This window comes from Bombus bifarius, unplaced genomic scaffold (genome assembly GCF_011952205.1).
Source record: "Bombus bifarius isolate JDL3187 unplaced genomic scaffold, Bbif_JDL3187 scf7180000010271, whole genome shotgun sequence".
Lineage (NCBI taxonomy): Eukaryota > Metazoa > Arthropoda > Insecta > Hymenoptera > Apidae > Bombus > Bombus bifarius.
In genome coordinates this window covers 6176067-6188474 of record NW_022885586.1, presented here as the reverse complement: position 1 = coordinate 6188474, position 12408 = coordinate 6176067, and the positions used below count along the sequence as shown (strand labels likewise).

General features: G+C 41.4%; 2 protein-coding genes across 3 annotated transcripts; one reads left to right on the top strand and one right to left on the bottom strand.

Moving 5' to 3' along the window:
- Positions 1-1192: 1192 nt before the first annotated feature.
- LOC117216590 lies at positions 1193-7473 on the top strand. Of its 2 annotated transcripts, none has more exons than XM_033463410.1 (9): positions 1193-5016; positions 5167-5408; positions 5503-5680; positions 5782-5924; positions 6002-6180; positions 6251-6362; positions 6433-6615; positions 6717-6959; positions 7071-7473. In XM_033463410.1, the coding sequence occupies exons 1-9, from the start codon at positions 1932-1934 to the stop codon at positions 7149-7151; spliced, it is 4446 nt and encodes a 1481-aa protein (XP_033319301.1). In that variant the 5' UTR covers positions 1193-1931; the 3' UTR covers positions 7152-7473. The 2 variants fall into 2 exon arrangements, with proteins under 2 accessions (XP_033319301.1, XP_033319300.1); XM_033463409.1 differs by having other exon boundaries at positions 1203-5028.
- Positions 7460-12386, bottom strand: LOC117216593 (partitioning defective 3 homolog). The gene is given in 4 exon segments (XM_033463414.1): positions 7460-7613; positions 7615-7817; positions 7878-8384; positions 8999-12386. Coding segments are annotated over 4 exon segments (3585 nt in total). The 5' UTR covers positions 11847-12386; the 3' UTR covers positions 7460-7586.
- Positions 12387-12408: the final 22 nt, after the last annotated feature.

Below are 12408 nucleotides of genomic sequence, written 5' to 3'. Positions count from 1 at the left end.
TTTTCTACGGAGAGCATCGTCCCTTTTTCCATGAACGAATCCTTTTCACTGTACCCCGGTATTGTGTTTCATCACCGTTTGTGCGAGCATAGCGTAAATGCACGCGAGTGCGTCTGTAGAATCATGGCCGCGCGTGTTATGTTTTCCAGAGAAACCGCTTTGACTTTTGAGATACCTGCCGCGTTATAAACTCTTGAGCAAACATACTTAGGTTGGTTCCTGAGGCTAAAGGTCGCTAAAGGTTAGCTCTCGCTGATGTCTTTCTTCATACTCGGTAATTGTAATTAAAAATATTTGCTTGGTTGATTTCCAAACGGGACACCTCTTTGAAAATTATGTTATCACCGAAAAATTTCATTAACAGCGAGTATGCAGGAACGACACGCTACCATCCCTGGCGAAACTTCTTACTGTGGCATTAATCGCGTTTATGGGAAAACTAACGGCAAAAGAAGGAAAGCGGCAAGCTGTTATAGCGATCTTATAACAGGAGATTATCAGCAGAGAGTCGAAGCGTCAGAATGATCTAAACCAGAAGTTTATTTGGAACTATATCGTTTAACAGAAGAAAATGTAGACCGAAGTATCGTTTGTTTTTGGAGTTTGTAATAAGAAATATTACGGGAAACCGGACGTTATTTTTGGTGGATGGCAAACAAAATACGAGACTGACGAATCGTAAAGGAACTCTGTAGCTTCATATTTGGTCCAACATGTTTCGTGTCTTATATGTGTATGTATATGAACGTGGCATCGAATATCGAATGACGTGTACGTGAGTTTGGATATTTTTCAAAAAGACGACACTTATTTGTTCGTGAGTTGGTATCGGCTAACTCAAAAGCGAGACGCTGATCATCACCATGCTGGTCCATGCCCTCTCACGGGATTAGTCAAATCCCAAAATAATACCGTGGGCGAGAGCGGAGTTTGCATATACCGTGATACAAATCTCCGCGACGGTGTACATCGGATGGTTTAAGCTGTTTGTATATAAATCCGGCGCATGGCCTATTAAGTACCTGCTTCGTTCGTCATATATATTATACTCCTATTTTAGGATATGTCGTCTTTATGTCAGAGAACAGACATATGACAAAAATCTACATCCAATCGTAAAACTACGTTCGTTCAATCAACTTCTCAAAAGATAATATAATACTTGGATATGTCATAGATACACCTGTTTCACGTTCTATTCTCCTGAAATCTAAAGTAAGATTGTCAATTGAAATACCGTAAAAAAGAATCGTTTCTACGAATCGTAAGAATACTCATGAACGAAAGGTTGGTGCTCGTGGTTAAAAAGCGCGCGCGTACGGCCGTATTTCTCTGTTTTGATTTCGGACAGCGAGCGCGCAGACAGCAAGAGTGGACTTGAAAATAACCCACGGCAGGAGAAGGCCCGTCTATTAATAGTGAAGAGTGAGAGTATCTTTGTCGTGCGTGTTCGGCAGCGTCCCCGACGGTTTCGCAGCGAAATTCGTCAGTCGATTTACCGTTCCGCGATACATTCCTCGCACGTACACGCCGGGGAAACGCGTAACTCGATCGGAACACGATGTTCCGCGCAAGTTTGCGTCCGTACCCGGCAGCCGTCGTTGTCTGTTGAATTTCCCTTTTGCTTGGCGTTGGAGGATAGGCGAAAAAACATCGAGAGACTAGAAAATCGGATATACAGAGAGTCAGAGGATAGGTTGAATTAAAACCAAAAGAGAACGTACTGGTTGTAACGCGAAATCGAGAGGTGTGCTGTGTCGGATGAGAACGGAAGATTCTTCGAAGGTTCCACGAGTTTGGCTTTACCTATAGAGACGAACTGGAAGGAAGTTAAAACCACATTCGAGTGATTCTAAATAAAGAACTATGCGGAGCAGTGGATGAGCAGTGGGGCGGAGCTGGCTGCGAGAGGGAATATGCGGTGAGTAAGAATGGTACAGCGAGCCGCATGCAGCATCGAGACGAACACATTCTCCAATGGCGTACGGATCAGCGACCGGGAAGGAAGAACGTCGGACGTCGTCGCGACGGAAGCGTCCGTAGACCACGAGTCGCGTAACGTTCACGAGGCAGGACGTGGCAACGCGAGATTCTCCCTGTTCAAGTGGTTCAAACGGTCCGGTAATCGCGAATCAACGGTGGACAAAAGGCGAAAAACCATCGATAAATACGGAGATAATGAAAACGGCCGGCAACGAAGCGTATCGTCGAGCGCGGAAAGCGTAGACACGTTTTATAGTACCACCACGGTACGTAGTTTCGCCTTTCACACTGGCACCTTGAGCAGTTATAATGGATTATCGTTAGACATACTAGAACAAGCGGCCGAAGTTGGCCCCTTCGCGGCTGGAGCTTCGAAGGTTGCAGTTGGCAACAAAGAGAACGAGTTAGCGGATGTTGCCTGCACGCTACCTACGAACGCTCATTCTCATAGAAGAGACATAACCGCGAGATACTCGCTACAGCCGTCGACTACCTTCAATTCTTGCGGAAATTTACCGCTTCCCGATCGACGATTGTTGGAATCGTTGAGAAGGCTAGACGATCGAAAAAATCATTATAGCGTAAACTCCACCCGTAGAAGGGTACACGTGAAGGGGAAACGACGCGCACCGAATCCTCCAGTGACTTCGATCAAAGCAACAGAGGTAGATGCACGCGAAACATCGAGGAACAGCAGCAGGCGAAAGCGACGCGCGCCGAAACCACCGGAGAAGATCGTCGATAGTAATTCGCCTGAGAAAAAGTGCGAGAATCAGATTACCGATGGCGGAATGGACGTAGAAAAACCAGCAGACACCGAAGACGCGCAAACTCTGAGCAACGACACGCTAGTCCTTCAAGGAGGCGTTCTAATGCCGAAAAGGGAATTGAAACGAAGTACGAAGGAGAAGAACACGAAGGACACGAGTGCCAGTTCGTCGGACATCGCTGTTCTTCAAGACAACCAGACTGTGGCGCCCGGTATTGGGACTCTGAGCACCGCCATGCCACGACCTTGGTATAAACGGAGCGTCTTCGAACATTCTCGGGATTCCGGAGCGTCCAGGAGGGGCGATGTCCTCCGGGGGCCAACAAGCTCGACGATCGAAATAAAAGAAGAATGTGCTGCCACGAACACGGCTTCTTCCACGAGCTACTCCGTGGACGCGTCTTTGTCTAGGCGGAGCTTCTTCCATCGTGGCGGACAAACGGAGGACAGGAAGAAGGAAGCAAAACGAAAATCCGGCCTGTCGATTTTAACGAACATCAGCGAACTTGACAAAGAAGCCGCAGCGATCGTACAAGAAGAACAAGCACGAGCGAGAGCCTCGATGCTATTGAAATCTTCGAAATTCGTAGATGCTTTCGAAAAAAGGAACGATATGAACGAGGAGCTCGTTCAAGACATCGTCACGTCTGCAATGGAAAGTTCGTCGCCCAGACGTGGCACGCGAGCTCTGATTTCCAAGTTCAACGCCATCAGTAACATAACCAAGGTCACGGTGAATGCCAATTTCTTCGCAAGGAACGCCAGGGATCAGCAGCCGGCGAAGTTTGAACGAGACGTGGTGAGAAATGCGAAGGCCTTCGAGCATGCTAATGATTGGAAGGATCATCCGAGATTTTCGGTTCAGTCTGCAAGCGGACAGGCTAGTCACATCGAGAAAGATATATCTAGATACTTTCCACCACAACAAAAGACATCTAGAAATCGGTCAGAGAATACGGAAATGGGTGAGAAAGTTTCGGGGGCAAAGGGTAGTTCGATCAAGGAGCAGAGAGATCGACTGGTCAGTGAAACTTCCAACAGAATATCGTTCTTGCAGAGTCAACTGGCTGCAAATAGAATGAACGATCAGGTCGCTCAGAAGGATAGCGCGATGTCCGTAATGGAGGAAAAAATTAGATCCAGACAGGAAGTCTCCAGTGAAAAGAAGGAAAAGGAAACAAAAGCGAGTAACGAGGACCAACGAAGACCCTTGTTTCCTCGTAGCTCCGTGGAAGCTAAGGAACACACAACTTTAAACATCTTTGAGGAACCAAAGAAGCTGGACAGACAACGTATCGATGGCGTTCAAAAAGAATTCTCGGATATATTCGACGAGATCGACAAGCAATTGCGTATGAAAGAGTTGGAGCTTATTGATCGTAGAGCGGCCCGCACAAACGCAACAGCCACTAATCAGAGAAGTAAAGTTCACGAGGAAGAAGCCGGAATATCAAGTAAGGTAACTAAAGTGCTCGATATCCTAGTCGAGGCGGAGAAAGACGCCAAGACAAAGAGCGGCATACTGCCAGAAAAATCGATAGCCGTCGAGGATACCTTTCGTCCGACCGAACCGAACGCGAAAACGAAATCGACTAAGACCAGGTCACCGTTATTGAACACCATCGAGGATCCAATTACAACGGATTTAAAGGAGATGTTGAAGGAAATGAAACACTCGTTACCAAAGCGTTCGAAGCCGGGCAAGATTGTGACACGTAACACCGACGTGACTGAGAAACTGGCTCCGGAAAAAGAGGTAGCGGCTGGCCCTAGCAAGACTACGTATTTCGTTTCCGCTGTAACGAAGGTCGAGAATATAGCGCTGCAAAATGATTACGAGCCCGACAAACAGAAGGTATCGTGTTCCGTACAAACTAGTGGAAATATACGAAGATTGAATCAGCCTTCTACATCCGCGGAACAACCGTCCACCTCGGGTTGGAAACAAGAAAACGTCCTATACAAAACATCAGGGAAGAATTTAGGTGGTTCAGGATTGGTGAAAAATACGTTCCAGCTCATACGACCACGAGATTTTGCTGAAATCGAAGCAACAAAAACGACGAGAACACCCGCGTTCAACGAAAACACTTACGCTAATGTGATCGAGCAATCGATCTACGCGAATGCACGTGTTACTCCCTCGCCCAAACATACTGGTTCCGAGCGAAATATCGTTACGAAAATTGATAATACCAGTGAAATGCCGAAAACACCGCCCGTAATTGAACGAAAATTCATTACGAAGGAAGATACATTCGAAGGTAGTGAAGAAGGTAACTTTGATTTAGTTGATTGTCCTAGATAGTTGCGGGATTTTCTGAATGAATCATTTGTCTAAATTTATTGCTTAATGTCACGCGTTTTTCCCTGCTATCATTTTAACGCTTGTGCTTTCTCTCTGTTTGCGACAGATGACAATTCAGCGGAAAAGAATATGAACACGCTGGCCATAAACCGATTACTCAGAAAGCTAGAGGCAGCTATTGCATCTGGTCATCACCAACAAGCAGCTGGTTTAGCAAAGGAACTAGCACGGCTTAAGATTCATTGTTCCGTGATTCGGCAACGATCAGCCCGTCTCAAAGATCAGTTGATTAAAGTCAATATGTACATTGAGGACAAGCTTGCTCACCAGGGACCGATACCACTTCAGGTAAATAGCGTTACCTACTCAAATCAAGATGGCCGAGGTTTGCCAATCCATATGACGATATTAAATGCTGTACTAAGCCCAAATATAATAACAGCTGCCCAGCAGAATGACGGTGGCCGAGTTGAAAGCAAAGATACACACGGAATTCGAGATACCGACGAACGTGCAACGATGGATCATTGGTAAAAATTTAGCTGATCGCGATGAGGCGACTCTAAACGAATTACAGGCCGTAAATGGCTCTCCGGTATTTTTGTACCTCGTGGCTCCAGGTAATGATAATAATAATAGGTAAGCTAATAAAATAAATAGTAATAACAATAAGCAAACCAATAAATGTATAATGGAATATTTAATAATTAATTGGTTGCAGAATTAAGACCTGAAAATATGGTACGAGTGGAGAAAGATAATGCTGCAGAAGAAGTATCAAATGTGATAAACGATGATACAAGTACGTCTGCGGAAGTGTTACAAATTGTGGAAGAAGATCCCGAAGAAGTCAAAGAACCTCAGGTACTAAACAATTTCTAGAAATTTGTTTACCTTTTTTATATAGAAATCTTTTCTATAAAGTATAACAAAAATTGCAGGGGACAGAGGAGAGGAATACGCCAGTGGAAGTGAAGATGGATAGATACGAGGAATTAATTTCCTTGGAAAACTGTGACGTCATACCGAACTCCGAACCGATCGAATGTCCCGTATGCTTCGTTACATACGGTCCTCGTGAAGGAGTGATTTTGAGGGATTGTTTACATATGTTCTGCAGGTATACTATTAACTTCTGACTAAATTTGAAATAAAGTTATAACACATTATCGGCAAGTAATTTTTCCTAGGTCATGTATTGTTAATACGATTCGATACTGCGAAGAAGCCGAAGTGAAATGTCCTTACAGAGACTCACAATACACCTGTGAGTCTACTCTCCAAGAACGTGAAATTAAAGCAGTAAGTTAACCATTCAAATTTTGGTAAAAATAAGTGCTTAGAAAAAATTTAATACGATACGATTATTTAGCTCGTTGAACCAGAAATCTATCAGCAACATTTAGCCAAATCAATCGCTCAAGCGGAGAATAATGCTGGAAACAACGCGTTCCACTGTAAAACTCCTGACTGTCCTGGTTGGTGCATCTACGACGACGATGTGAACAACTTCCTGTGCCCTGTATGCGGCGCAAACAATTGTCTCACATGTCAGGTCGGAAAACAAAACTTAATAATTATACTTCTTTCATGAAAAGTGGAATTCAAATACTATATTGCATTAAAACAAATTAGAAAGAAATCTTTTCTCCATAGGCCATTCATACTGGTAAAAACTGCAAGCAGTATCAGCAAGAACTAAGATTATCAAAAGAAACGGATCAAGAATCGCGAAGAACTGCGGAGATGCTCGAGGAAATGGTGGACAGAGGTGAAGCACTCGCGTGTCCCACGTGTGCGGTTGTTCTGATGAAGAAATGGGGTTGCGATTGGTTACGCTGCTCAATGTGCAAGACCGAGATATGCTGGGTAACAAGAGGCCCGCGTTGGGGTCCAGGAGTGAGTAGTCGATACGTGACAATATCATCATTCGATATTGAAATATTAATATATGCAGTTGCGACTCGATTGTTTTGTTTAAATATTGATCGTATTTTGGGCGATTCGCAGGGAAAGGGAGACACGTCCGGAGGCTGTAGATGCGGAGAAAATGGAGTCAAGTGTCATCCTCGTTGCAATTACTGTCACTGAGAACCATCAGAAGATACAATTACCGCAACGACGTACAAAGAACGGTGCATATAATGAAACAAAGGGACTGCAGTGCACCATTAACCAAAATATTTTTATACTATTGTCGAAGTTATTGTATCGGGGCAAACCACTAGTCAAATGGGTTGATATGTATTTAATAACGAGTTTGATAACCGATAAATCTGATACTGATAAGTTACATGCGTATATGTCACACACACGCTGCTTGCTCAACGATTAACCTTATCGCGGAACCGTCCTTCATGGAACTGGAAGTAATAAGAAGTAATAAAGAGGTAGACACCTCAGTTTCCAACAATCTTTCTTATTTTTTGTAGTGATAAAGGGCACGGGAGAATAACTTGTACTTTACTTAATGCTTCGTGTGCATCATAAACATATAATAAATTATAGATACAGGTAGCTTTGCAATTATACAGGCACCGATTGTTCATTTCTTATCGTTGGAGGTTGTCTCATTTGTACCGATCTGTTCCAATCGTGTTACAAGCGTCGTCTGATGATGTGTGAGTTGTCGATTCAGGTTAAGGCCTCCTGCATTCTGTAATGTTTGAACCAAACCCAGCTGCGCCGTTATAATATCCATTTCTCCATATTTCAGAAAATCATCATAGTTCAAGACTTGTCCTTCCAGTACTCCCCCTGCAAAAATATCAACTGACTAATAAAATCACTCTGCAATCATATTTCCATATTACGTACCCATTATAAACATTTTCTTGCTTTTCTTGATAATCTTTTGTAAAGTAATCGTGTTTATTTCAGGACTGAACACAAACGAAGTATACTTGCTAACTAACGGGGCAAGAGCATTGTAATGTGAATTCTTAATGACATGGTTTATAATATGAGGCCCATAATACTTGTAGTGCATATTTTCCCTGAAAAGTGCAACTTGAACGTCGAATACATCCAGCTGCTTCATACTGTTTACGTGCAAGCAACCAATCATTTTAGAATTGTCAAACCAATTACGAACTTCCCTCGCTATTATTTGATCGTAAGGGCCCAACTGTCTCTCGGCTTGTACCTCTTGTGACTCTATACAAAATTGTTCCAGAGTTTTACCTTTGTTGGGATTGACAAAGAACGGCGTTAAAAGATTGTTCAATACTCTTTTCTTAAAATATATTTTCGGCTTTTTAATGTTTATCTTTCCCCTGTAACGCTTCTGTTGGTACAGTAATTGATTCGGAGTTAACTGAAGTGCTAGAACAGAAGAAACATATATTGTACTTGTAATGAAGATAAATTTCTTTGCCATCTATTTAATTAATGTACCATACCGTAACTCACCCAAGTTTGGCAACATGCTGTTTGTATCGAACATTGCTTCTCTTGGATATAAATTAAAATTTGCAAGAAAATTTTAGCGTTATAAAATTTATAATCAAATACATTTTAAGAGTCTAATGAATATCAATAATAGTTCCCGTTTCGTTAAATTATCGGTTATTCAACTTACACATTGCTTATATTACGTGCATAGTTTTATTTTAAAAATAGATACATGATCGGTACGAATTAAAGACAAATACAAAAATTATATAAGTATATATACAGAATAAATTTTTTTGTTTTGCAATGATATAAGGCACTTTGGAACAAATCATACATATTTAAGTACATAATATATATGTGTGTAAGTACATGTACGAGCGCACGTGCAATGAGTGTTAAGATGTGTATATTTCGTGTATAATATGTGTTTTCTAGGTGTTATGCACAAGTATGTTTATGTATATCTTGAATTCCGTATCTACGTTATAAATTCCCTTTTGTATATTATGCGATATAATTAATCGTTCCACTGCAATAATTACTGGATTCGTGACGAGCTTCTATACTATCACCGAAATTGAGCGATTTCCTATTCTTTCCTAATCGAAGCATCGAACGTATGCCACCTTTCTTTCGCAAACGCTTATATCGATCATCTAAAGCTGAATTGAGAGATGCTTGTTTCACATCCCCCCGACTATTTGGAAAACCCTTGCGATCGTCTTTAAAATTATTGCTACTCCTTATCTCGCCATGTACATCGTCAACAAGCCAATGTTTCCTCGGTGATGTATATTTATTATTACATCCAGGTATAGTATATACGTATTCTGACTGAGCAGGATCTACGGACTTTTCGTATCGTTTCATACTACTCTCACTGGCCGTTCTACCGTCAGTAGTGCCTTTATTTTTATTCTTATCGTAAATGTCCGATTTACACCCTCGTTTAGTTGGATCCTCTGACTCAACCGATTGATTCGAATGTTTCTGATTGGTCTGTTCCTGATTCTTATTTTCGCGCCCTTCCCGTAATTTTTTATTTCTCTTATAAGTATCTGTGTTCTTGGCATCTAAGGCGGCGTGTCGCTTCTCCGACATACTCTGTCTACCTAAAGCGTCGCGCGAAAACTTATTGGAAGAGGAATTAAATTCTTCCAAGGATAATTGACTATCGTAGGTTGGATCTCCGGAATACTGACTATCTTTATCATCTGTGTTTCGTTTAGCTTCATTGCACTGTGGGTCATTGGAGTCTTCTAGCAATACTGGTTCCGCGCGATCGTCGCGCTGTCCTATCGTAATCTTCTTCACGGTACTAGCAGATTCTATCCACGTTTTATTGGTAGCGATGCAGTAACTTTCGTTCCTTAAACTATTCTTATTATATTGTTCGGTCAATCTATCGATAACTGGATTCCATGGAGAGGCGGTCACACAAGACAATAATCCGCCGTTGTCCAAGATGTCTGACTGGGAATTCAAATTATTCTTTTCTTTTACTCTGCCTTCATTGCCTTTCGTAGAATCAGAAATATATATACTATTAGCTGATTCCAGTTTACAATGAGAAGACAAATTCTCTGATAAATTTTTATCATTTCCATCGTACGAAGATATCCTCCTGGCTATTGTAAGAGTGATCACCCCAGTTACAGAACTGTTTGTATTGAGCATCGCTCTTCTCAATGTCTCCATTGCATCTGAATTTGATAATCCTAATAATGACACCCCATTAACATTGAGCAATTGATCATTGGTCCTCAATCTCCCATCCCTTGAGGCTGCACCCCCATGAAGGACACTTTTAATAAAAATTCCTAGATCCATGTTAGTGTTTTCATCTGTGTTAGTAGTCTTTCCCTTAACACTAACACCTAGTCCTGCTTTCTCTGAATCGTGTACTGGTATGTCTAAAGTTAAAATCATGCGATTTTTACGTGGTGATAAAACAATATCTTCTGATGTAGACTTCACTGGTTTAAAAGTGCACTTATCATAGTTATGGGTATTAAGTTTATCTTGCACTTCTGTATTCTTTTTCTTCGGTGATGTATTCAATGCATTCCAATATTTTGAATTATCTGTAGCTTCTAAGGCTTGACTCGTGGAAGTACCATGAGAATGAGAGTCTGGAATACTAGAGGAGATTTCTTCCTGGCGCGATACCACCATCCTTACCTTTCCACCAGGTAGAATACTTCTGAGAAGTGAAACCACTTCTGCTTGACTTTTACCAGTCATTTCTTTATTATTTACTTCCAACAGCCTATCCCCAGATCTTAATCTACCATCTTCAACTGCAGCACCTTTTGGTAATATATTTTTAATATATATCGGACAATGACCTCCTGCAGGATTATCGCGTGTTGTGACACTAAATCCAAGACCATTGCTGCCTTTTGTTAATTCTATCTCTATCATACGTCCAATCTTACGGGTGTTAGCTGTCTGTAGCAAATTGTAATTACTGCATTGAAGTCTTTTAACATTATCATCAATTTCCTTTTCTGACCCTCCACTAGTATTGCCATGATTTTTATGCAATGATTTTTCTTGCGGCTTCTTATGTTTTACTATGGAAATTTGCAAACATGGTTCTGTCATACAGGTACGAAAGATCTCTTGCACTTTAAAAAATGGTATATGCAATAGATTGTGTCCATTTATTTTAATGATCTTATCATGCAGGTCAATTTGCCCATCTCTAGCAATTCTGCCATTAGGCTCAATACCTTCGACTCTAAGTCCTTGATCATTACCCAATAAATCATAACATGGCACCACATGAAGCCCCAGTGGTCCTGCTTCATTCTTTATCACAATTTCTCTAATTTCTCCTTGATCTCCTGGTTCTATATTAGCATTTGCATACTTAAATGACACTTTGGCATCTTGTCCCAGTGGTTCTCTACGCCGAGATTCTCTGGGAAGGGACTGAGCAGAATATGTGGTTAAACAAGGTTCTCTGGTTGACAATGCATGCATTGACAATCTTTTGGTGCTTTCCCTTTTAATACCGCTTACAGAAATGGAGGAATGTGCATCAATTGTATAAGGTGGTTCTTTACTATCTGGATGAAAAAAGTCTGGGCTATTCGTGCCAACTGAACTTGCCCCATCACCACCAGCATGCGTAACATCAGGATTAACAAAATGAGCAACAATCTGTTCTCTGTCATCAGCTACATCACATAACCTATCATCTGGATCCAGGAGACCACCTCCAGTTAAGGAGGACAAACTATTTATAGTTAATGCACTATCATTTTTTCCAGTTGCCTTTTTATATCTTAAAGTAGCCTCATGCATTAAATCTTTAACCAGTAGGGTTCCATCCCCACAAGGAACCACCACTCTAACGTTGTCGAAACACACAGTTACCTTCATGCTCGTTCCGATTTCATATTATCTTGTTATACGTTTACGGGCACGTATTGATTATTTCTAATACAATAGTGTACTTAAAATTCTCTTTGAGGGTTTAGAAGTCGAATATGATGGATGAAGTGCACGTGTTGTAAAATATATAAAATTATAAACTTTATTTCGTATAATATGATTATCTTCTATTATCTGTCGTGTACTTCCATATTCCGATAATGAATCACCGACATCACACACTGGACACTTTATTCTTTTTATTGTCGGTTATATTTCTTTAAAACCTACGTATATACACGTAAATTAAGTAGACATACTTGAAAGAAAAAAAATTGTCACGACTGATAAGGCGGACGCGTACGCCCAACTTTATCACAACATCAAATATGCGGAACAGACGCACTCGCCATTACCACATTTTATTCCACTATTCCTTCTGGCAAACAAACGGAAAGTAAGAAACATGGCGATACAAGCAGTGTGGCCAACAAAATAACCCGTACCGCTTCCAGTTTCCACATTCATCTTAACCATAATAAGGAAAAAATGGCATCAATACTTACCTTTC

Bases quoted from the DNA above. Each gene is read 5' to 3' on its own strand.
- LOC117216590 (XM_033463409.1), top strand. From the start codon at position 1,932: ATGGTACAGCGAGCCGCATGCAGCATCGAGACGAACACATTCTCCAAT. The intron at 5,681-5,781 runs GTAATGATAATA...AATTGGTTGCAG, and splicing joins TTTGTACCTCGTGGCTCCAG to AATTAAGACCTGAAAATATG. The intron at 6,960-7,070 runs GTGAGTAGTCGA...GGCGATTCGCAG, and splicing joins GCCCGCGTTGGGGTCCAGGA to GGAAAGGGAGACACGTCCGG.